This window comes from Phoenix dactylifera, chromosome 7 (genome assembly GCF_009389715.1).
Source record: "Phoenix dactylifera cultivar Barhee BC4 chromosome 7, palm_55x_up_171113_PBpolish2nd_filt_p, whole genome shotgun sequence".
NCBI lineage: Eukaryota > Viridiplantae > Streptophyta > Magnoliopsida > Arecales > Arecaceae > Phoenix > Phoenix dactylifera.
Window position 1 is genome coordinate 3,084,349 of NC_052398.1, and position 24,796 is coordinate 3,109,144.

Consider the following 24,796-nt stretch of genomic DNA (forward strand, 5'->3'; position numbering starts at 1 on the left):
AATTAGTGGGCAATAGATAATTTTCTTGACTAAAGACACCAAAGCTCTTCTATCCATTTATTGAGGCCCACCCTACTAAATTTAGTGTCTAGGTTTTAAGGTCGGTAAGGAGTCTTCTTTGATCCATCATGGTAACCTTTCAGCTCATGTGATTGTTTTCATGAATTATTTTTTTTAAAGAAATGCAGTGGAAATGTTACTGTTAAGATTCAAGCCCAAAATTTCTCCAAGTGAAGAGGAATACCAATCAACTGAGCTAAAGTTGGTTGGTTTATTCTTTTCTCTCTTTTTTTTCCTTTTTCTTTTTGTACTTTTCCAACTTACAAAATCTTTCGTCTAAGTTTTATCAGATTAGACCTATTGCTGCATGCTAAACTTCATTTGTTATGAAGCATGATGATTAAGTGATTTTTTTTTTTTTATCTATAGTTTGTATTTGTCATGCCATCAGGAGATTCTATACACAAAGTACTTGAGATCAGAAAGCTTTTTTGTCGCTTCTGTTGAATAAATCTGCAGGGTGAAATCTATGCAGATGCTTGGACTCATTAAAAACTTGCTTGGGCAAGTCTCAACCTTGTTAAATAAATAATTCTTGGCTTATAAACCATAACATATCACTAAGATGTCTCATATTAATGCTGTGTCACTGCATCTCAATCCTCCTTCCTTCTTTCTTTCTTTCTTCTTTTTTTTTTTTCGCTAAAGCGGATAGATCATATATGACGAGTACGGATGCACCCAATAAAGTTAGAAAACAAAATGCCTCGGAATGCCCAGAACAATTCTCCATCTCCAGCCCATAAGATAATATCGGAATGACTGGTCACATAAGCAGGGGCGGCCCAATGCGTTTGGGGGCCTAAGGCGAACTCAGTAAGAGGGGCCTTTTTTTTAATTATTATTATGAAAATTTTTTAATAAGTGCAATGAAACCCAAAGACCTCAATCTTTGATAAAAAAAGTCAAATCTTTGAAGAAACTCAACAGGAGTAAGCAACAAAAATTGCAAGCAAAAATTGCTTGTTGGAACTTGGAAGTGCCCAATATGGTGTGGCTACATCCAGCAACTATGACTCCTTTGTCCACCTGATGATAGACTTCATAGTGAAGAGGCTCGAAGTCATCATGATGCAGAAAAGGTTTAGTCAGCTGGGTGGCCTTCAACACGATAGGGAGGTGAGGGCATTGGGCAATTATTTCTCTGAGATGTAGAGACCTGTGCGAGACAAATTTGCCCGACCCTAGCTCTCTCAGATGACAACCATTCTAAACTTTGAAAGGATGTCTGAGAGTTTGGACTTCTGGGAGAGAATGACTTTTAAAAAAAAGCCAGCCTCAACTCAATCCAAAGCATGATCAAAAGCGTGAAGAACCCCAAAACTCTCCAGAAAAAACCAGATACAGGAAAAAAGATTCAATCTTTATCATATGAACGCCAAAAAGAAGAACAAAAAAATAACCCTGAATGTCAAAAACAAGGTATGAGAATTGAGAACTAAATGCTCTTACTGACCTCAAATGAAACTATTCTCTCCTTCAGCGGCCCCTGCCCCCTGGTATCTCATTCCTCCAAATCTAATATATTTGAGAGAAGACAGAGAAAGAAAGCATTAAAAAACCTAGATTTTTAAGACTCACGCAGCAGAAAGAGGGGGATTTGATGGCTAAAAGATTAATGTATGGACTGTGGACAACCCAAACAAAACCCGGATCGGAGCTCAACTATTTAACATTTAATAAGCACAAATTAGGGTCTCACGGTCTCACCTTCCCTGTCAAAATTGAAAATCCAGTGGAGTGGATTTTAGAGCGGAGCCGACGAGGCCGGAGCTGCGGAGCGGCGGAGCCGACGAGACCGGAGCCGCGAAGCTCGGAGTCGGAAGTCGAGACTCGGGAGGCCTCGCCGTCTCGGTCGCCGCGGAGTCGGAGGTCGGAGGACAGGAGGAGCCGAGGACAGCGACTCGGAGTCGGCGAGGAGAGGACGGGACTCTGCACGGACGCACGGTGGACCGGAGCTTGGAGCTCGGAGCTCGGAGTCGGAGGCCGGAGCTCGGAGCCGAGGACGGCGACGTCGACGAGGAGAGCTAGAGAGGGTTTTGCGCTCGCCGCTCTGCAACTTTGCAAGCCGATTCTGCCGACTGCCGACTGCCGAGTGCCAAGAATGAAGAACCGGAGAAGGTTCTGGCATTAAAAAGGCAGAGAAGGAGGGAGAGAAGGGGGGAGCCGGGGAGGAAATAGCCGTTGCGTTGCCCGTTGCTTGTCGACGACTCGACCGCTCGACCACGCCATCGCCCGTCGCCCGTCGCCAGTCCCCATCTGCCGACTGCCGTCGCCCGTTGCCAGTCCCAGCTCAGTCTCAGCCTTTCACGTCGCCGCCCAAACCCACTCCCCGTCTCATCTACGATCTGCCATTGCGTCATGGTGGAATAAAAAAAAAAGGCTGGGTGGGGGCCTTCCCTGGGCCGGGGGCCTTAGGCGACCGCCTCAGTCGCCTAAGGCTCGAGCCGGCACTGCACATAAGCAGCCATCTAATCCGCAATTCCGTTTGCTTCTCGAAAAACATGTTTGGCCTGCAAGGCCCTTCTATCCCTTAACATTGTCCAGATATCTCGGAGTAATGAGTGGTCGCATCCGTTACCTCTTGGATTCTTCTGGATCTAACTGATAACCGTAGCCGAGTCATCTTCAGGATGAAACTGCATCTCGATCCTCATGTGATAAAATCTGGCCATGGTCTTTCTTTTCTATAAATTATGAAGGAAAAAGCTGCTGCTGGTGTGATGACATGCGTCAAAATGAAAGATCTTCTCAAGCACAACCTTTAGAAGCATTGCTACAAAGTGATTTGATGAGGGAAAGTGTGAAATAGTACATATGCGGCGTACCATCTTTACACCCTTGAGCTGAGTATAAGTTAGGGCCTGTGCCCCACTTTTATAAGAAGTCGTGCCAATTGCCGAAGTCCAAGTTCGGTTACTGTTGTTCTTTTGAACCCTTCGCACTCGCCTCATGACCATTAGCACAAAAAAATTACGTTCCAAGTGGAAAGCCCGAGACCAAGCTTAGCAAAATGTGTTCATATGGGGACCAGGGTCCGGTATAGAAAAGGTTTCCAAAACCCTAGAGTTTAATGGGTTGGCAAAATCCTTGCACACCAAACTTTACCACCGTCTCCTCGTAGCGTGCATGACGCGCGGCAGACAGCACAAAGCACTCGTTTTTCTTCAATTCCACGCAATGCCAAGGCTTTTAAGCACTACTAAATATAGATCACAAGGACAAGCTTTGAGTCTTCCCAAGTCCATAAATATTAACCAATCCAATAAGAAAATGTTGAGAGGACAACTTGAAATATATTAGAATCACGATTAAATATTTAGAAGAGATGAGATGCTGGGAACCTAGCTAGCTTTAACCTATGAGCTAGGGTCCTAGCTTATAAAACCCAACCTTTCCCTTTTCTTTCTTCCTCCCTCTCTGTTGCCGTCGTTGAATGAGAAGTCATGGTGCAATACTTGAGGTTCGTAAGCTTTGTAGTAGGACTCTTGCTCTCTTTAGCTGCTCCTGGGGACTCCCTTGCACTTGCTGACGGAGGTAAGACATGCCTCTTTTCTCCATGCTCTTCATCTGAAAAATTTCTGCATGCATGCATGGAGAAATCCCAAGAACTAATAATACTGATTTCGCTCTCCTGTTTTCTTCTCTATCGCAGGCATGGTGACGCTTTGTACTCTCAGGAGCGGTCAGGTATATATTGTTAATTTCCATTATACTTTCTTCATTTGCCAATGATCTTTTCTTATCCTTGTGGGAATTTGGTTTTATGAGCTGTAGCTTTATACTAGGGGCTTCAAGAGAAGACCAAGATGGTTGATGCCACTGGAAACATTTGGCTTGGAGGAAGGAAGATGGGCATGAAGAAGGTGAATATTGAAGTCAAAGGCATGGTGAAAACAGGTGCAAATCATTCTGTTGGAAAATGTGACCATGGAGGAGAGAGGGCAGGGTGCAAACCGAATAATAGAGTTTTCCCTAGAAGAGTCCATTTTGTTAGCCTTATACCTTTCAGTTCTGATTACTACAGACCCGTAAACCACCCCCCAAAGCACAACTAAAGCAAGGGCCCCTAAAACTATGTTGAGGTTCCTGTCTTATGTGATAATAAGAGAGAACCTCTTCTAGTGTCTCAGTATGCTATAAGATTCTGATGTTTATGGGTGTTCATGTATAACAAGGGATTTTAGTTATTATGTTAGGTAGGACTTCAACTATAGTTTTTGCTTACCAAGTCTAACAATGTAAGATTTACATCAAGTGTTCTTTTTGTGCAAAGAATTTTAGTATTATTTTTGAGGCATGCAAATTCTTAACAATGCGATTGGGCGCTGCCATAGCCGCATAAATACTCTTCTGATCATAAATATATTTTGTATGATGGAATTTACTTATGCGAGTTTAAAATGTGGGATGTTGGAAAAGATCATGGCTATTTGTTCAATTTGAATACTTTCTCTGGATGCAGGAAAGGCAAAGAATTCTTTAAATAAATCATCTGGGTCATCAAATGCAGAGGTAAATGATCTAATCCCCTCCCCTCCCTGCCCCCTTCCTTCTAGATAGGTGGTATCACAAACACATAAATATTCACATATAAAGACCACATTTCAACTAGTTTGGTATATCCTCAACATTTGAGGACCACCAAATAGAGCAATCACTTAACGACGTGGATTGTCTTAACAAGATAAACGAGCTACAGCGTACTTCGTGCATCTCCACATGAAACCTCTGTAATCACAATTTAGCCAGGCCTCCTTTTGCTAATTTTAACCAATTTTCAAGGGTTCAGGTGGATTCTTGGATTCTTGTATGCCTGGCTAAATTTTCAACTTTATGTTTGGATTCTGTGCACCTAAGAAAGTTCTTTTATTTCTCTATGGTATTATGATGAAACCATATTCCTTTTATATAATCATATAATGGGGCCATAACGCTAAGTCCTTTTTTTCTTCTCTCTCTTCCTTTCTTTCCCATCATGTTTCACTCCTGTCTAAAGCTAAACTTTTGTTTCACATAGAACTTGTGGTGTTTGATCATAAGGATATGCCCTTCAACAATGTGACAATTAAGATTCTGCATTACTCTAACATAGTTTGTCTTGTACAGACACCATGTTCTTGCTTCTTGACCCACTCTAGCAACTAACAAGTTTACTTTCATTTGTCCTCAGGATTCTAGAATCACCACATTGCACTCAGGAATATTCAGTCTCAACAAAAAAACTGAAGGGAATGCTCTTGAACCAGTGAACCTCTCAAATTCTCCTCAGATCAAATCCCAAGTATTTGAGGCCTCATCATCCGCTCATGCAAGCTTGGGTTCTTTGAAAGTAGTATCAGGACTATCACATGGTCAAGTTCAGACAGATGAAACACAAAGGCTACTAGCATCCACTGCTGAAATTTTCAAAATGCTCCAAAAGGACTACCATCAGCATGCCCATCGCCGACCTCCGATCAACAATCGCCTACCTTTAGGGAGAATCAATGTGAGACCCTAGTTAGTGCTACGAAATTTTGACGTTGGATACCAATCCTCCTTTAATTCTAAGTATCGACCTTTTCGCTAAAATAAAGTAACTATATGTACATTAAGTTTAGTTAGTCAATGAATCCTTTTTGGACTTAAATTATTCATCCCTCCTACCTTTATGCCCTTAAACTATATAAGCTTACCTCTCTTATCTGAATCCTATCTCGTCTACTGAAAAGCATCACTTTAGTATATAGAATTTTTTGATGATTGAACCGAGCTTAAGATTTATACTTATTATTCTAATTCTCTGTAGGTGGGTGGCACTAGAAATCGTAGTCTCATAGTTTCAGAGATCATGATAGGCTGAAAATATAAAAATAAAATGGACAAGTTGGAAGGCAAAGTTCCTGCCTTATGGAAGATTATTCCAATAATTCCATAAATGTGATTGAACTAGATCAGTTCTTATTCATTACCTTGCTTCTTTTTTTTTGATAAAGGGAGGCATAGGCCACCCGAAAATTTATTGCAAGATGAGTAGATTTACAGTGTTTGTGTTGGGGGTCACTTGAGGATGTGGTCTCAACTACGTACAGTTGTCAGCTTAGGATTTACATGCAGTAAAGAGTTTCGTTGCTCATGCAACGTCTAAAAGAGCTTAGGTTACAGGTGCTAGGTTAAGCTTGGCTGCCACTCAGAGATCATAGTATTTATCTATAATGCTCTGTATTTCTTTTAGTACTATGGAGAACTGCAGCTTGTTTGTTTCTGAAGTTATTGAAGTCCAGCTTTCAAATAAAAACAGAGCCTCCTTAAGCACAAATATGGGGGCATTCGCTTGGAAGTGGAAGACTCTTTTGTTTCTGTCCTTCCATATGCTCCACATAATTGTTGCGACTAAAGAATAATATGCTGATCTCAGGCTTTCGTTTGTGTCTATTCTCATCTTTACAGTCCACCAGTTATCCAAGGAAGTTAGTTTGTAAAAGTTTCCCATTTTTGCTGCAATGAGGCTCCAAATTTTCTGTGAAAAGGAACACCATACGAAGATATGTTCCGAGGTTTCCTCTGGCTGCCACAGAGGGTGCAATTCTGTGGGGTTTTCCATTTTCGTTTCTGAAGATTATCCTGTGCGAGTAGCTTCTTATTGATCGCTAACAGTTGATCAATTTAACTTTCTCTGGCACTGATATTTTCCAAAAGGATTTGTTAATTTTCGATCCAACTCCCCCGTGGCTGAAGAATTTATAGCTACTCTTTACTGTGATTTTTTTTTTTATTTCTGTTCCCCACTCGATTTTGTCATCTCCAATTGCGAGCGTTTTAACCTTGAGCAGCTCAGTGAGTTTTCTGATCTCTTCCCTTCCCCTCATAGGCGTTACTGCGCCCCTGTAATATTTCCTTCATCTAAAAAGTGAAAAACTTCTGCTATGGTTGCATGAGGCTTGCTTCATAGTGCGAAGGCTAATGGGAATTGCTCTTTCAGTGGTAGTTCGTTTATCCAATGATCATACCAGAAGGCTGCTTGCTCTCCATTTTCTACAGTAAATTTTATGCTTTCAAAGAACCACTTCCTAACCTTTAAAATGCTCCTCCATGCCTCTGACGATTCTCTGCAACTTCTTGATAACGGCTAACTTGAAGGTCTGTTAGAGAAGTGTAGATTCTTGATTAGTCTTCGCCAAGGCCTTTCACGTTCATGAAAATACCTTCACCACCATTTTAGTAATAAGCACTTGTTAAACATTTTCAGATCGCTGATACCTAGCCCCCCTAGCTCTTTTGGTCTGCAGATTTTTTTCCCATCTTACAAAGCAGAAACCTCCTACACATTCTTCGCTTCCTTTCCATAAGAAGCTTCTCCTTTTCTTTTCAATTCTCTTGATTACTTCTGAGGGAACCTTGAGGGTAGCCATCCAATAGGATGGTATTGCTCCTAGCACTGCATTAATCAGTGCGAGTCTTCCAGCTAGTGTTAGTACTTTCCCTTTCCATGCTGCCAATTTTTTTGTCAATTTTCTCTTCAAGAAATCTCCAACTTTTCACACCGAGTTTTTTGCTATGAAGTGGGTGGCCAAGGTATTTGATTGGCATGTTTGCAACAGTGCAAACCATTGGTATCGCGTACCATCTAAATTCACGCTGGTTGAGTCCAATTCCAATCATGGAGCTTTTTTCGAAGTTTATTTTTAAACCTGTAATCAACTCATAGGAATAGAGAAGAAATTTTAAGTTAGATGCTGACCTCTTTTTGGCGTTGCCAAGGACTAGGGTGTCATCTGCAAATTGTATGCAGTGAACCTTCCCTGTCTTGATCTCCAGACCAATACTCTGTTAAAAAAATCTGTCAGAAAAACCAGATTTTTGGCTGCGTCACTGGAAGTTGGAGCTGATGTCCACCACTGTTTAATCCTCTTGCTGCTAGTTCTCAACATAAGTGGGCAATGATCAGATGGGATTTTGGTCAATGGTGAGATGCTCGAGAGAGGGAATTCATTTGTCCATTCCAGCGAAGCAAGACATCTAACTTGACCATTGGTGGTTTTTCCCGATGATTTGACCAAGTGTGTCTTCTTTGGTTGACTCTCGTAGGAAGAGTGAATCAACAAACCTGTTGAAGTCTCTAGATGCCTTTGTTCCACTTGCAGCGCCCTTTCGTTCTGAGGGATATCGGGTAATGTTGAAACCTCCCACAAGGATTCAAGCTCCAGACCATTTAGCTCTGATTGTGTTCCAACTCCTTGAAGAAATCCTTCCCTTGCTGGGAATCATTAGGCCCGTAGATGTTTTAGATTAACCACTTTGTTGCTGACGGCGAGTGTTTCATCTTGTGAACAGCGCTTACTGAGAATTGACCGAGGACGGATTCGAAGCTGAGCACTCTCCACGAATGTGTCCTTCGGCCATGAGGCCATGTACCGTTCGGTTGTCGGGGCAGGAGACGAAGAGCTTAGTGGGAGGATGGTTGTCTAGTGTTTCAGGATCCCACTTTTCTAGCTTTCTTCGCCAGCGAGGTTGCGACGTCGTCAGCCCTTATCGAGCGCCCAAAGTGTCACGCCTCCGCCTGCGCAGAGCACGTGAGATATTGTCCGATGAAAAAAAAACACGAAGCTCTCCTGTTAGATATTATCCGATTTCGGAGCTTCACGCAAGCGTCGTTCACTTCTTTCCGATTTTGTTTTTCACCTAAAATACGTCTACAGGATTAGAAGACATCCGCCTCATATGCCCAGACTCCGAAACGAATCTTTTTCGATGTGGGATTATTGGACTTTTCAAGATGAGTGCCGCCTTGTCAAGATGAGTCGAGATTCCTGCCATCTCTTCCGTGAAGGGGAGGAATGCTTTCATGGACTGCACTCGGTTTGAGATTTTTTGGGTGGTTAAGATTTGCTGCTTTGTCCTGCATGGTGACTTTTCGGCGAGGTCGAGTGGTGTTGAGATGTTTACAGCCCTTGTAGGAAAGACCAAAGTGACGGCTCTTGAAGAATCTAATGGGATTTCTACACTCTGGTTTCTGGTGGTCGGAGCCTCCACATCGAAAGTAGAGGTAGAGATGGGCACTGGGCCGGGCCGCCCACGGCCCGGCACGGCACGGCACGAAGCGGGCCGTGCCTGGCACGGCCCGCCAGCTACAGTGACGGGCCGTGCCTGGCACGGCCCCTTTGATAGGGCCGTGCTGGGCTAGCGAATCCTGGCCAGCGGGCCGTGCCAGGCACGGCCCGCTTCGGGCCTGGGCCGGCACGGCCCGGTCTAGGCACGCGGGCCAAGCACGGCACGGCCCGCGTGCCAGCACGGCACGGCCCATAAGGGCCTGGGCCGGGCTGGCACGCGGGCCTGGCACGGTCCGGGCCTGGGCCCGGCTCGGCCCGATAAAATTTTTTTAATACATTAATAAATTATGAACACTAAGAAATCTTGATTTATGAATATAAAGCCACCTTAATGGTGGGGGGTTTGGCATAGACCCCTACCAGTTTATTAATTTCAATCAAAATGGTACATGAAGGGAGGTTTGGACCTTGGTCTGACCTCTAGATTCTAGAATACAATAAGAAACTAAGAAAGGGCCGAGGTTTGGACCTTGGTCTGACCTCCAGAATACAATAAAAATGTACAATTATAAAAAATTAAGAAATCTTACTAATCATCAGTGATTCAGTGAATCAGTATTCACTCTTCAGTCTTCAGTCTTCAGTAGTGTTTGTATCATCATCATCAGAGGATGTTGTATTATGTCCACCTTTATCTTGAAGTCTTGCCTCAGCATCCAGCCAATCCTTGAAGCAGAGAAGCATCTCCACCGTTTCGCCCGTCATCCTACTTCTCTTTTCGTCAAGAACACGCCGACCTGCACTAAAAGCGGATTCCGATGCTACCGTGGACATCGGCACAGCTAAAATATCGCGTGCAATTGCAGACATAACAGGATATTGATTTCTAACACTCTTCCACCAAGATAATACATCTAGATTCTCTATTTGATTTTCATCATATGCAGACTGAAGATCATTTCGTAAATAAAATTCTAGTTCACTACTTAAAGATGAAGAAGATGAAGAGGAACTTGAAGCATGTGTGTGTCTTCTCTGTGCAATGAATGAAAAAATAGATGACGAACGAGAACTACTAGAAGGAGGAATAGAGGTTTGTATTTGTGTTCTAGATCCACGAATTTTTTCATCATATATAGCATAAATATCATAAAGAAGTTGTCTTACCTCATCTTTAGCAGATTCAGCATCTTGATTCATATTTTCAGCGTATGCATCAAGTAAAATTAGCACGCCATTTAATTTAACTCTAGGATCAAATACAGCAGCTAAGTTATGCATAGGACATATCCTGTCCCAATACTCATTCCATTTAGATTCCATTAGGTGAATAATAGGCATTAAAACATCATCATATCTATGTTCTGCAAATTTTTGACTAATTATATATGCTTGTTGTAAAAATGAACATGAAGTAGGGTAATAAATACCAGAAAGAACATTGGTAGCATTATAAATGTTGCTGGTGGTCCAAACCGAGAACGATTGACACGACGGTGTGAACGGGGTTCCGCCTGAGTTGTCTTGGTTGGTGCTGGTTGCGCTCCACCTTCCGCCAAGGAACCTGCAAACAAGCCTTGCACCACCACCAGGGTGGTGATGGCCCTCCGACGGTCAAGTCAGAGGAGATTGGAGGAGGAGAGATGATAATCACAAGTGGGAGAGAGTGCTCTGGGAGGTATTGCTTACCCCCCCTTCTCCCCCCAGCCGCATATATGCCTGGCTGGGAGGTCTCTCCGGGGGGTTTGTCGTCGTGGGGCACGATAGAATGGCCACTGACATGGCCGTTACGGGGCGTCGTGGAGCAGCGCCGGGTACGGTCATGGCAGGGCGTAGTGGAGCTCCGCTTTGTACGGTCGATACAGGAGATCGTGGGCAGCATCGGGTACAGCCGTTGCAGGGAGTAGTGGAGCAGGAGGCCGCGGCGTGCCTCTGGAGAATAGCCTGTCGTTATCAAAAGATCTCCGATTCGGGGTCGGAATGCTGGATCATAGGGCAGCCGACCCGGGGTCGGGCTGCGGAGCCGAGGAGGTCCGACTCGGGGTCGGAGTGCTGGATCATAGGGCAGCCGACCCGGGGTCGGGCTGCGGAGCCGAGGAGGTCCGACTCGGGGTCGGAGTGTTGGATCATAGGGCAGCCGACCCGGGGTCGGGCTGCGGAGCCGAGGAGGTCCGACTCGGGGTCGGAGTGCTGGATCATAGGGCAGCTGTAGCTTTCCTGGATACGCGTGCCGATCACGTGGGGCATGGCGGCTCAATTCCCCCATAACAGTAGCCCCCCACTTCCGAGCCTGGAACCAGAAGGGGAACAGGTGAAGGGAGTGATGTTTCGAGATTGCCGCCATCCTTCGGAGAGGCGCGCGCGCTTCAAGCTTCCCGCCTTCTTTATGGCGTATGGCGGTTGCTGCTGACCTGGCAACCTGAGGATTTCGGCGGACATCCTTCCTTAATGGTGTCGATTCGCTTTTGGCGAAGGCCGAGGACCGGCTGAAAGCAATGGAAGAGGGAGGCCGGGCTGCGGCAGGCAGGACGACCGGGGACCTCGAGGCGAGGCTCCGGGAGGCCGAAGAGCGGGCACTCGGCTTCGCCGCCCTGGAGGAGCAACTGTCAGAGGCTCAGGAGCAACTCAAAGCCGCCTCGGGCCTCGAAAGCAGGGTCAAGAAGGCGGAGGAACGGGCTGAAAAGCAGTCCCGGAAGATCGCGGACTATCGAGAGCGGTGGGAGAAGGCCCAGCGGTCTGCCGACAACGCCTGCGACCGAATCCGCTCTTTTGAAGCCAAACTAGGCGAACTGGAGTCGGCCCTGGAGAAGTCATGCACGGACGTCCAAGAGCTCCGTTCGCGCCTGAAGGAAGCCGAGGCCGCTCGGGTTGCTACCGAGGCGAAGCATAAAGAGGCTCAGGCTGATCTGCTGAGGGTCTCCTCTGAGGCCGAAGGCCGGATTGTGGCGAAGGTCTTGGAGGCCAAGGCTCAGATTATGGAGCGAGCTGAGGCGGAGCTGGCCGAGAAGAGGGCGGAAATCGGGCGTCAGGCGGTAGAGGCTTATCGCCAGTCCGCCGAGTTCGCCCATGATATGTCGGAGGCAGTGCGGACCTATCACCAGTCTGACGAGTTTGTCCATGACGCGTCGGACGCGGGGGCCGAAGCCTTCACCTTGGGCTTCGAGGAGGGCCTGGCAAGGGTGTCGGCTAAGTATCCCGAAGTTGACCTGAGCGAGATCTCCCTCCTGGACTCCTCTCCGGCGCCATCGCCTGCTGGTTCTCCTGCTGCTTCCCTACCTCCCGCGGACGAGCCCGGCGTTCCCGACTCGGGAGTTCCTCCAAGCTGACCTCTTGTACCTTCCATTGTCTTTTTTATTTTTGTATGTCGGCGTTTTGCCCAATTGTATGGGCCTCGGCCCTGAAAATTAATGCACGTTGAATATTTCTTCATCTCGCCCTCGTCCTCTTTTTTTTTTTTAGCTCTTGGTTGCTTCTTGCTGACTTTTGATTCCCGAAGTTCTTCCGGCACTAGGCCAGGCATCCGAGGGTTAAACCTCAGGAAACTCTTCCGGCGCTAAGCCAGGCATCCGAGGGTTAGGCCTCAGGAAATTCTTCCGGCGCTAAGCCAGGCATCCGAGGGTTAGGCCTCAGGAAATTCTTCCGGCGCTAAGCCAGGCATCCGAGGGTTAGGCCTCAGGAAACTCTTCCGGCGCTGAGCCAGGCATCCGAGGGTTAGGCCTCAGGAAACTCTTCCGGCGCTAGGCCAGGCATCCGAGGGTTAGGCCTCAGGAAACTCTTCCGGCGCTAAGCCAGGCATCTGAGGGTTAGGCCTCAGGAAATTCTTCCGGCGCTAAGCCAGGCATCCGAGGGTTAGGCCTCAGGAAATTCTTCCGGCGCTAAGCCAGGCATCCGAGGGTTAGGCCTCAGGAAACTCTTCCGGCGCTGAGCCAGGCATCCGAGGGTTAGGCCTCAGGCAACTCTTCCGGCGCTAGGCCAGGCATCCGAGGGTTAGTCCTCAGGGAATTCTTCCGGCGCTAGGCCAGGCATCCGAGGGTTAGTCCTCAGGGAATTCTTCCGGCGCTAAGCCAGGCATCCGAGGGTTAGGCCTCAGGAAATTCTTCCGCTCGCTGGTCGACCAAGGCTGGCGCAGGCCGAAGCGACCGGTCGGGGCTTCCGGCTAGTCTGCTCCCGGGATGATCATCGGGTTAGCCAGGCATCCGAGGCCCGAGCCTCGGGAGATTCCACTCGTTGGTCGGCCAAGGCTGGCGCAAGCCGAGGCGACCGGTCGGGGCTTCCGGCTAGTCTGCTCCCGGGATGATCATCGGGTTAGCCAGGCATCTGAGGGTTGTCAAGCCTCAGGGAAATTCCGCTCGTTGGTCGGCCAAGGCTGGCGCAAGCCGAGGCGACCGGTCGGGGCTTCCGGCTAGTCTGCTCCCGGGATGATCATCGGGTTAGCCAGGCATCTGAGGGTTGTCAAGCCTCAGGAAAATTCCGCTCGTTGGTCGGCCAAGGCTGGCGCAAGCCGAGGCGACCGGTCGGGGCTTCCGGCTAGTCTGCTCCCGGGATGATCATCGGGTTAGCCAGGCATCTGAGGGTTGTCAAGCCTCAGGGAAATTCCGCTCGTTGGTCGGCCAAGGCTGGCGCAAGCCGAGGCGACCGGTCGGGGCTTCCGGCTAGTCTGCTCCCGGGATGATCATCGGGTTAGCCAGGCATCTGAGGGTTGTCAAGCCTCAGGGAAATTCCGCTCGTTGGTCGGCCAAGGCTGGCGCAAGCCGAGGCGACCGGTCGGGGCTTCCGGCTAGTCTGCTCCCGGGATGATCATCGGGTTAGCCAGGCATCCGAGGGCTGAGCCTCGGGAGATTCCACTCGTTGGTCGGCCAAGGCTGGCGCAAGCCGAGGCGACCGGTCGGGGCTTCCGGCTAGTCTGCTCCCGGGATGATCATCGGGTTAGCCAGGCATCCGAGGGCCGAGCCTCGGGAGATTCCACTCGTTGGTCGGCCTAGGCTGGCGCAAGCCGAGGCGACCGGTCGAGGCTTCCGGCTAGTCTGCTCCCGGGATGATCATCGGGTTAGCCAGGCATCCGAGGGCCGAGCCTCGGGAGATTCCACTCGTTGGTCGGCCTAGGCTGGCGCAAGCCGAGGCGACCGGTCGGGGCTTCCGGCTAGTCTGCTCCCGGGATGATCATCGGGTTAGCCAGGCATCCGAGGGCCGAGCCTCGGGAGATTCCACTCGTTGGTCGGCCTAGGCTGGCGCAAGCCGAGGCGACCGGTCGGGGCTTCCGGCTAGTCTGCTCCCGGGATGATCATCGGGTTAGCCAGGCATCTGAGGGTTGTCAAGCCTCAGGAAAATTCCGCTCGTTGGTCGGCCAAGGCTGGCGCAAGCCGAGGCGACCGGTCGGGGCTTCCGGCTAGTCTGCTCCCGGGATGATCATCGGGTTAGCCAGGCATCTGAGGGTTGTCAAGCCTCAGGGAAATTCCGCTCGTTGGTCGGCCAAGGCTGGCGCAAGCCGAGGCGACCGGTCGGGGCTTCCGGCTAGTCTGCTCCCGGGATGATCATCGGGTTAGCCAGGCATCCGAGGGCCGAGCCTCGGGAGATTCCACTCGTTGGTCGGCCTAGGCTGGCGCAAGCCGAGGCGACCGGTCGGGGCTTCCGGCTAGTCTGCTCCCGGGATGATCATCGGGTTAGCCAGGCATCCGAGGGCCGAGCCTCGGGAGATTCCACTCGTTGGTCGGCCTAGGCTGGCGCAAGCCGAGGCGACCGGTCGGGGCTTCCGGCTAGTCTGCTCCCGGGATGATCATCGGGTTAGCCAGGCATCCGAGGGCCGAGCCTCGGGACATTCCACTCGTTGGTCGGCCACTTGTCGCTCGCCGCCCATCGGGGTTTCTCTGTGCCCAGCCGCGACCGTGTTTCTCCTCTCCTCCAAGCGTTGCCTGGGGGGAACACTAGAAGGGTATTAAACGCTAATTAATGCGTTACCTGGGAAATCGGATCGCCAGTTGCTGCTGGTGAGGAGTGTTAGTTGAGCGGCCGCGATACGCGGGTTCTTCGAGGAGGATGCGGCCTGGGCGCGAGCGGAGACACGTGGACCTAGGGGTATACGTCACCCGGATCGTCCTGCACAAAGAATGCGATTTAAGGAGAATGACGCTTAGGAAATCGCGGGGAGATACGCCTCGGGAGCCGGAACGGCTCCGGATTCAGTGCGCCTGCATTTATTGGAGCCACCCGTATCGGAACTACCAGGGGGCCGCAGCTTGGCTATAAATACAGGTGCAGGTACGATGGAATTTGCCAAGCCGGAGCTGCAGGTTGCCATGGATCGCGGACCTCCTCCTTGGCATATGACTGAGAGACTCCTGTCGAAGGAAAGGGGAGGCGCTCCCCTTACAACTTCAGCCAACTAGCCGTTTCATCTGGGATCAACAAGGAGGGTCTCCCCGGCGGAACTCCGCTCTAGGCGTTTCATCCGGGATCACATCTCCCCTCCTTGAAGTTCAGCCTCTGGGTTGAGCTCTGCGCCGGACGCTCAATCCGGGACCGCGCCTCCATATACCCTTCCCCCTCGAATCCCTTCTCTTCCCTACCACTGGGGAAGATGGGAATATCCTTTGGAGGCGGCGTTCCCCTGGGGGCAGCGGGAGCTTCTTCTGCGGCGGCTCCTCCTCTTTTTGGTGAGGTGCTGGATGGCGCCTCCGGTTAGAAGCACCCACTTCTGGTGGGACTGCAGCCGCCCTGGGTTGAGGGTTTGGGTCCCCACCTCTTCTTTACTTTCTTTACTCCCTAATTCTCCTCTGGGAATTCCTTGTAATCACACGAGCACGCCACTGTAACCAGAAATTATTGAAATGAAAAGTATTGCACCTTTTTAAATTGTCTTTCTGGCCTTGTTGTTCTACTGGTAATACATCCGCAGGTTAGCGGAATTCCAGCCCCTTGGAATTTCTCGGCCATCTAGGGCTTCCAACTGGTAGGAGCCAGGTCGGTTTACCCAACGAACTTTATACGGGCCTTCCCAATTTGGCGCTAGCTTCCCACCTTCCGTAGGTTGAGATGCCTTAGCTCGCCTCAGCACCAGATCTCCAATTCTGAAAAGCTTCGGTCGGACTTTGGAGTTGTAATATCGGGCCACCCTCTGCTGATACATTGCCATCCGTACCTGAGCCATTTCCCTTGCCTCTTCCAAGAGATCCAAGTTCCCTCGGAGTTGCTCTGAATTGGCCTCGGGTCGGTGCGCGGCCACCCGAGGCGAGGGGAGTCCGAGCTCCACGGGGGCAACGGCTTCCGTGCCATAGGTTAGGCTGAAAGGCGTCTCTCCAGTAGGAGTCCGTTGTGTGGTCCGATACGCCCAAAGGACATTCTCGAGTTCCTCGACCCAAGCTTGCCCCGTCCGGCCGATCCGCGCTTTGATACCTTGGAGGATTGTCCGATTTGTGACCTCGGCCTCGCCGTTGGTTTGGGGATGCGACACGGATGTGAACCGATGCTCGATCCCGAATTCCTCGCAGAAGTCCCGGAAGTGCTTGTTATCAAACTGTCGACCGTTATCCGAGATGAGGACCCGAGGTACTCCAAATCGGACAATGATGTTCTTCTTCACGAACTTCCGGACTTGTGCCTCCGTGATGGTGGCCAGTGGCTCTGCCTCCACCCACTTGGTGAAGTAGTCGATGGCGACAATCAAAAATTTCCGCTGGGCCGAAGCGACGGGGAATGGTCCGAGGATATCCATTCCCCATTGTGCGAAGGGCCAGGGCGCGGTGATTGGCGCCAAGGGGACAGAGGGGACTCTCTGGACGTTGGCGTGGCGCTGGCAGGCGTCGCATTTCCGCACGTGGTCCTTCGAGTCCTCCATCAAGGTCGGCCAATAGTAGCCTTGCCTCATGATCTTATGCGCCAAGGACCTAGCCCCCAAGTGCGATCCGCAGATGCCTTCGTGGACTTCGCCGAGGGCGTAGGCCGCTTCCGCGGGGCGGAGGCACCTTAAGAGGGGGGCGGTAAACGAGGTCCGATACAGCCTCCCTTCATAAAGTACGTAGTGGGCGGACTTCTTTACAAGCCGCCGGGCCTGATCTTCGTCTTCAGGGAGGATTCCTTCGGCGAGGTAGGCGACGAGCGGGTCCATCCAAGACGGCTCCGGATCAATTGCCATCACCGCTCCAGCCCCGTCAATGCTCGGGGCATCCAGGGTCTCCAGGTAGATTGCCCTCGACAAGTTGTGCGCGTCTGCGTCCACTAGGCGGGACAACCTGTCGGCCCTGGCATTTTCGCTCCTCGGGACCTGCTGAATGTCAACACTGCCGAGGTCGGGAATGAGTGTTTGCACCTTCCGGACGTAGCTCTGCATGGTCGGGCTCCGCGCCTCGAACTCCCCTCGAACCTGCCCGACCACCAGCTGGGAGTCGGTGAAGACTTTCAGACGCCGGATGCCGAGCTCCTTGGCGAGTTTGAGTCCCGCGACTAGGGCCTCGTACTCCGCCTCGTTGTTGGTCACTGGAAATCCGAACCTCAAGGCATACTCGGCTATCACTCCATCGGGATTGGTGAGGACCAGCCCAGCCCCTCCACCTTCAGGGTTCGACAACCCGTCAATGTGGAGCGTCCAGATCGGGAGATCGAGGCTGGGTGTCTCCGGCGGCTTAGGTTCCGCCTCCTGCACAGTGCACTCAGCGAGAAAGTCCGCGAGTACCTGGGCCTTGATGGCTGGTCGGGGCTGGTAGCGGATGTCGAACTCACCAAGTTCTACTGCCCACTTCACCAGCCGTCCCGCATTCTCTGGATTGCTGAGAATCTGCCGCAGTGGTTGATCGGTCAAAAGGGTGACAGAATGAGCCTGGAAATAGGGGCGAAGCCTCCTGGTCGCAGTCAGCAGCGCGAAGGCGATCTTCTCAGCCTTCGTGTACCGCGTCTCGGCATCCCGGAGGACTCGGCTGATGTAGTATACAGGCTTCTGAAGTCTTGCCTCTTCCCGAACCAGTACTGCGCTGACTGCGGTTGGGGAGACCGCCAGGTAAAGGTAGAGCATCTCCCCCTCTTGCGGCTTGGACAGCAGGGGAGGAGACGCCATGTACTCCTTGAGCTGGTCGAACGCCGCATGGCATTCGGCCGTCCAGAGGAAGTCTTTTGGGCGCTTCAACACCTTGAAGAATGGTTGGCAGCGTTCGGCCGACTTTGCCACAAATCGTCCGAGCGCGGCGACCCTTCCAGCGAGCTCCTGAACCTCCTTCACTTTGGTCGGAGGGGACATATCTTGGATGGCTTTGATCTTGTCCGGGTTGGCCTCGATCCCGCGCTGGTTGACAATGAAACCGAGGAACCTCCCGGCCGAAGCACCAAAAGCGCACTTCGCTGGGTTTAGCTTCATGCGAAACTTTCGCAAGGTGGTGAAAGTCTCCTCCAGATCTGCAATGTGCTGGTCTGCATGGCGGCTTTTTACCAGCATATCGTCCACGTACACCTCCATATTCCGGCCGATCTGCTCCTTGAAGATTTTATTGACGAGGCGCTGGTAAGTGGCGCCAGCGTTCTTCAGACCGAAGGGCATTACCTTGTAACAGTACAGCCCCCGGTCTGTTATGAAGGCAGTTTTCTCCTCGTCCTGTGGAGCCATCATTATTTGGTTGTAGCCGGAGAAGGCGTCCATAAAAGACAGTAGCTGATATCCGGAAGTCGCGTCGACCAGTTGGTCTATCCGTGGAAGCGGAAAGCTATCCTTGGGGCACGCCTTGTTCAGGTCGGTGTAGTCGACGCACATCCTCCACTTCCCGCTCGCCTTCCGGACAAGTACGACGTTTGCCAGCCACTCGGGGTAGCTCACCTCTCTTATGAAACCTGCCTCCAAGAGTTTGTCTACCTCCTGGTCGACCACCCGGATCCGATCCGGGGCACGGTGTCTCTTCTTTTGCTTTACTGGTCGGTGGGTCGGGTCGACGTTGAGGGCGTGAGAAACGACCTCCGGGTCGATCCCAGGTACATCGGCCGCCGACCAGGCAAACACATCTGCATTGGCTCGGAGGAATTCCACTAACCGGAGCCGAGCTTCCAAGTCGAGGTTGGCACCGACCCGGACCGTGCGGTCCGGGCGGTCTTCTTCGAGGGGAACTTCGATTACGCCCTCGGCCGGCTCCCCGTGCCGCAAGGCCACTTCGTCTCTGGCGTCAAGTGACTCGACGCTTAGGGCCTCCATGGGCTTCTTCCCTTTGAGAGTTGCTAGGAAACACTGCCGTGCGGTCGGCTGGTCACCTCGGACCTCTCCAATCCCGGCCGCTGTGGGGAACCGCATGAGCAAATGGTAGGCAGAAACCACCGCGCGAAGGGCGTTCAGTCCGGGTCGTCCGAGGATAGCGTTGTAGGCCGAGGGGACACGGACGACCAAGAACCCGAGCCGCACCGTGGCTTCTGCGGGTGCAATGCCCGCAGTCACAGGCAGCTCGATGACACCTTCGGCCGAGATAGCGTCTCCAGTGAATCCTATGAGGGGGGTGGATGTTTTGTGCAACAATTGTCGGGGAAAGCCCATCTTTTGGAAGGCCTCGTAATACAAAATATCAGCTGAGCTTCCACTATCCACAAGAACACGCCTTACATCATAGTCCGCCATAGTGAGAGAGATCACCATGGCGTCATCGTGGGGAATCTGAACCCCCTTTACATCTTCATCACAAAAAGTGATTACATTTCCGACCCGCTGCCTCTTCGCGACGGCCACTCCTGATACTTCCGCCGAGCCCCCTGCGTTCCTCACGGGCCGAGAGCAGCCCCCAGTGATGGTGTGGATCACTCCCGCAACGGGTCGATTCTGCTCCCGAGGCTCCTGAGGGGCCGGGTCGGCTGGACGCGGGTCTGCGGGGGGACGTCGGTCGTTTACATATCGACCGAGACGCCCTCGGCGAATGAGAGCCTCGATCTCGTCCCGAAGCTGGAAGCAGTCTTCGGTATCGTGGCCGTGGTCTCGGTGGTACTCACAGTACGCCCGAGAAGGCTTCCTCCCAGGGATCTTCTTCATCTGCCTCGGGACCGGGAGGTCCTCCCGCCCCTTGACCTCCATGAGGATCTGGGCCCGGGGGGCCAGGAGTGGGGTGTACCGGTTGAAGCGCCGGTGCGGAGAACGAGGGCGTGTGGCGCCGTGGTTCCTTGCTGGTGACGGGCTTCTGCGCCGGCGTTGAGGCGTCGGGCTCCTCCTCTGGGGTGCCTCTTTTCGCCTTTTCTTCCCGGGCTTTAGAGGGGCTTCGGCGGCCTCCTTGTTCCGGTGGGAGGCTGCCTCCTCGGCGTCTGCATACTGGTTTGCCCGAGACAACAGCTCCGGGAAGCTCCGCGGCAGACGTTTGTCCAGGGAGAAGGTGAGTCTGCCCTTCCGGAAGCCTCGCTTCAGGGCTGAGAGAGCCACCTCCTGGCTCAAATTCCGGACCTCCAGTGTTGCCTTGTTGAAGCGGGTGAGATAATCCCGCAGGCTCTCTCCCTCGTTCTGCCGGACATCGAAGAGGGAGTCGGAGACCAGTCTTCGCCGGCTACTGACGGCGAAATGGCTGATGAAGAGACGGGTGAACTGGTGGAAGGACTGGATGGAATTAGCCTCCAGGCCGGCGAACCACGCCCTTGCCGGGCCGCGGAGGGTCGCCGGGAAGGCCTTGCAGAGGAGAGGATCCGATGCTCCATGGAGGAGCATAAGAGTCCTGAAACTCTCCACGTGGTCCCGTGGGTCCGCCGCCCCGTCGTAGGGTTCGATCGCCGGCATTTTGAACCCCGGCGGGTTTAGGGTTCGCAGGATCCTTGAGGCAAGCGCCGGCTGGGAGGAGATTTCCAAGTCGGCGAAGGGATCTTTGGAGTGGCCCTTCAGGACCTGGAGCTGTCTGTGGAGATCGTCCACCCGCCGGTCCAGGGAGCGCGACCGGTGGGTGGGAGACAAGGAGCGGCGCGAGGGGGACCGAATGGAGTGCGGGCCCCTCGAGGACTGGGGTGTCTGAGAACGCGCCCGGGTCCGCCTCTCGTACCCCGCGCAGCTCCGATGAGAAGGTCCTGGCAGAATGGACCGCACTCGAGAATCCTCCCCGCGCCGGCGCTCCTCTCCATGGGAGAGGAAGGAGCGCGGGTTGTGAGGAAGAGGCGAGTGCTCGGGGAGCAGCGGCTCCTGAGCCCGCTGCGGCACCCGAGAGATCACACCCTGCAGATTCTGCACTGCCTCCGCGAGGGTGCGAACCTGCTGGGCTAGCTGGTCGAACTGAGCAGGTTCGACCGTCTGAATGGGAGGAGAAGCGGTGGAATGCTGCTGAGAGTGTGTTGGGGACGCAGCAGCCTCCCGGCCAGAGGCGCGAGAGGCTCCGCGACCGGAAGCATTGGAAGCTCCGCGACCACCTCGCCGTGCCATTACGATCGTTCTGAGATTCGGGCCCCTCCTTCTAGCGCCAACTGTTGCTGGTGGTCCAAACCGAGAACGATTGACACGACGGTGTGAACGGGGTTCCGCCTGAGTTGTCTTGGTTGGTGCTGGTTGCGCTCCACCTTCCGCCAAGGAACCTGCAAACAAGCCTTGCACCACCACCAGGGTGGTGATGGCCCTCCGACGGTCAAGTCAGAGGAGATTGGAGGAGGAGAGATGATAATCACAAGTGGGAGAGAGTGCTCTGGGAGGTATTGCTTACCCCCCCCCTTCTCCCCCCAGCCGCATATATGCCTGGCTGGGAGGTCTCTCCGGGGGGTTTGTCGTCGTGGGGCACGATAGAATGGCCACTGACATGGCCGTTACGGGGCGTCGTGGAGCAGCGCCGGGTACGGTCATGGCAGGGCGTAGTGGAGCTCCGCTTTGTACGGTCGATACAGGAGATCGTGGGCAGCATCGGGTACAGCCGTTGCAGGGAGTAGTGGAGCAGGAGGCCGCGGCGTGCCTCTGGAGAATAGCCTGTCGTTATCAAAAGATCTCCGATTCGGGGTCGGAATGCTGGATCATAGGGCAGCCGACCCGGGGTCGGGCTGCGGAGCCGAGGAGGTCCGACTCGGGGTCGGAGTGCTGGATCATAGGGCAGCCGACCCGGGGTCGGGCTGCGGAGCCGAGGAGGTCCGACTCGGGGTCGGAGTGCTGGATCATAGGGCAGCCGACCCGGGGTCGGGCTGCGGAGCCGAGGAGGTCCGACTCGGGGTCGGAGTGCTGGATCATAGGGCAGCCGACCCGGGGTCGGGCTGCGGAGCCGAGGAGGTCCGACTCGGGGTCGGAGTGCTGGATCATAGGGCAGCTGTAGCTTTCCTGGATACGCGTGCCGATCACGTGGGGCATGGCGGCTCAATTCCCCCATAACAATAAAAACTAAGCAAAAAATCTTCCAAAATTTTTCCTTTATTCCAATCAGTTTCAGTCAATGTAAATCCTAATCCACGATCATTAATATATGCACTTAATAAATTTTTATATGGGTATGCATCATGTATCATGCTATATGTGGAGTTCCAACGAGTAATTACATCAAGTTTAAATTTTTTAAAACGTTTACCATGATTTATGCATAATTCCTTAAATTCTTGAAGTCTTGATCTAGAAGCATGAATAAAAGAAACTGCATTTCTAATTTTTGAAATCACATCTTGAATCATGCCCATGCCAGCTTGAACAGAAAGATTTAAGATATGACATGCACATCTAATATGCAGTAAATTTCCATCTAATATGGGATGCAATGAGTCTCTTAATAATACAACAGCAGAATTATTATTAGATGCATTATCAAAAGTAATAGACATAATTTTATCATTAATATTATATGAACATGCAGTTTGATAAATTATATTTGAAATTTGTTGCCCAGAATGTGGAAAATCAAAAGTACGAAAAGCAAGAATACGTTTATTTAATTGCCAATCATTATCAATATAATGAGCAGTAATGGCAATAAAAGAATTACTACCTACAGATGCTGACCAAATATCAGAAGTTAATGAAATTTTTACATTTAAAGTAGAAAGTGTTTCAATTAAATTTTGTTTCATTGCTAAAAAATTGGTCATAGCTACTCTTCTAAATGTACGCCTACTAGTTCTTTTGTAAGCAGGTTGTAGGTTTAATTGAACATATTCTTCAAAATTAAAAGATTCACATAAACTAAAAGGTAATTCATCCTTAACTATCCATTTTACAAGTGCTTTTCTTTGATTTTCATGATTATATGCAAAATTACCTACAAGTAATCCCCCTTGTATATTAAGGCTACTTTGAGTTTGAGCATGAGAATCATGCATCCTATGACTCTCTTGATGTCTTTTTAAATGCCCTGTTCCCCCACTACTACTACAACTATAAAGTTTGGCACATTTTTTACTTTTAGCTTTCCAGACTCCCTCAACCATAACTCTATCAAATTCATTCCATACAGTACTAGTCCTCTTACGAGAAGAGGTTTGACCTTCACTCGGTTCACCAGTTCTAGAGGAACTAGGAACAGGGGGTTGGGGATTAGTTTCTTCCCCCTCAGAAACAGGAATGCCAAACTGACTTTCCTCAAAAGATGACATATCTATGATTAATTCAAAAAATAAAAACTAACCGCAAGAAGGAATTGAGTAGAGGGTCGGAGGGCAGAGGCAGCGCCGAGATTCCGAGCTTCCTCTTGTGCTCTCAACAGAAGCGACCTTCTTTTCTCAACAGGAACCTCCTCTTGTGTAGCACTTGAACAAACTAAAAATTAAATTGCTAGAAGAGCACTTTAGAAGAGAGAAATAATAGCAGTAGAGAAGGAGAGAATGAGAGGTTTGGTGTGGTGAGAATGAGGGAGGAATGGGCTATTTATAGAAGCCCAAAAATTTTTTTTTTCCCAAAATACCCCTCAATTCAGCCGTTATAGGACTGTTGGGAGGGGCAAAACCGTCTTTTTCCCGAAAATAGCCGTTGGAAACGGCTATTTTCTTCCCCTCTCTCCAGACGGGCCGTGCCAGGCATGGCCCGTCTGGAGCCGTTACGGGCCGTGCCAGGCACGGCCCGTTTAGAGACGTTGCGGGCCGTGCCTGGCACGGCCCGTTACCGCCCGTTACGGGCCGTGCCGTGCCCGGCCCGGCCCACCAATAGAGGGGCCGGGGGCCGGGCCGGGCTTGCCTTCCGTGCCTCACGGGCCGTGCCAGGCACGGCCGGTTTAGAGTTTTGGCCCGGGGGGCCTGGGCCGGGCCGGCCCGGCACGGCCCGTTGCCCAACTCTGAGTAGAGGCCAAATTGTAGGAGAGATCCGAATACGACGGCGGAAACCAAACCCACCGCGGACCAAGATCTGGTGACGGGACGCGCGCCGGACCCGAGCGGATGAACGCCGGCCGTCTGATCCGCCCGCGGCACTGCAATGATCGGCGACCGACGGCGCGGATCGAATCAGGACAACGATCCAGCCAAGTTTCTCAACCGCATAGAAAGTTAGATGAGATGCGGATCATCTACCATCCATATGGCCGGCGAAAAACATGACGCCATAAACGATAGAATGTGGTTATGCACATGGAAGGTTCTAGAAGAGGGGAGAAGGCCGTCGGATGCGGACGGAGCAGGCCACGTTCGGTGACGTGGAGGAAAGCTATTGGTTTACACCGTTCCAGTGGGATGACGCTGACTGCCGCTCGCCGGGGCCAAAGGCGGCAGCGGTTGGAGTTGGAAAGGCCGGGCGGATCGGATATCGCCAAAAAGACCATAACTAATACCGAAATTACCAATATACCCTCAATAGCCCGATGTAACAAAAACTCGGGACAGCTCTCCGGTGCGCG

At 51.5% G+C, this 24,796-nt stretch overlaps 1 protein-coding gene across 1 annotated transcript; it reads left to right on the forward strand.

The window, feature by feature from the left end:
- Positions 1–3,410: 3,410 nt before the first annotated feature.
- Positions 3,411–5,692, forward strand: LOC120111293. Its single transcript, XM_039127935.1, has 5 exons — positions 3,411–3,597; positions 3,716–3,750; positions 3,849–3,960; positions 4,526–4,575; positions 5,234–5,692. The coding sequence occupies exons 1-5, from the start codon at positions 3,507–3,509 to the stop codon at positions 5,561–5,563; spliced, it is 618 nt and encodes a 205-aa protein (XP_038983863.1). The 5' UTR covers positions 3,411–3,506; the 3' UTR covers positions 5,564–5,692.
- The last annotated feature ends 19,104 nt before the right edge of the window (positions 5,693–24,796 follow it).

Coding starts and splice junctions, on each gene's coding strand:
- LOC120111293 (XM_039127935.1), top strand. CDS start 3,507: ATGGTGCAATACTTGAGGTTCGTAAGCTTTGTAGTAGGACTCTTGCTC. Junction 3,961..4,525: donor CAAAGGCATGGTGAAAACAG/GTGCAAATCATT, acceptor CTCTGGATGCAG/GAAAGGCAAAGAATTCTTTA. Junction 4,576..5,233: donor CTGGGTCATCAAATGCAGAG/GTAAATGATCTA, acceptor ATTTGTCCTCAG/GATTCTAGAATCACCACATT.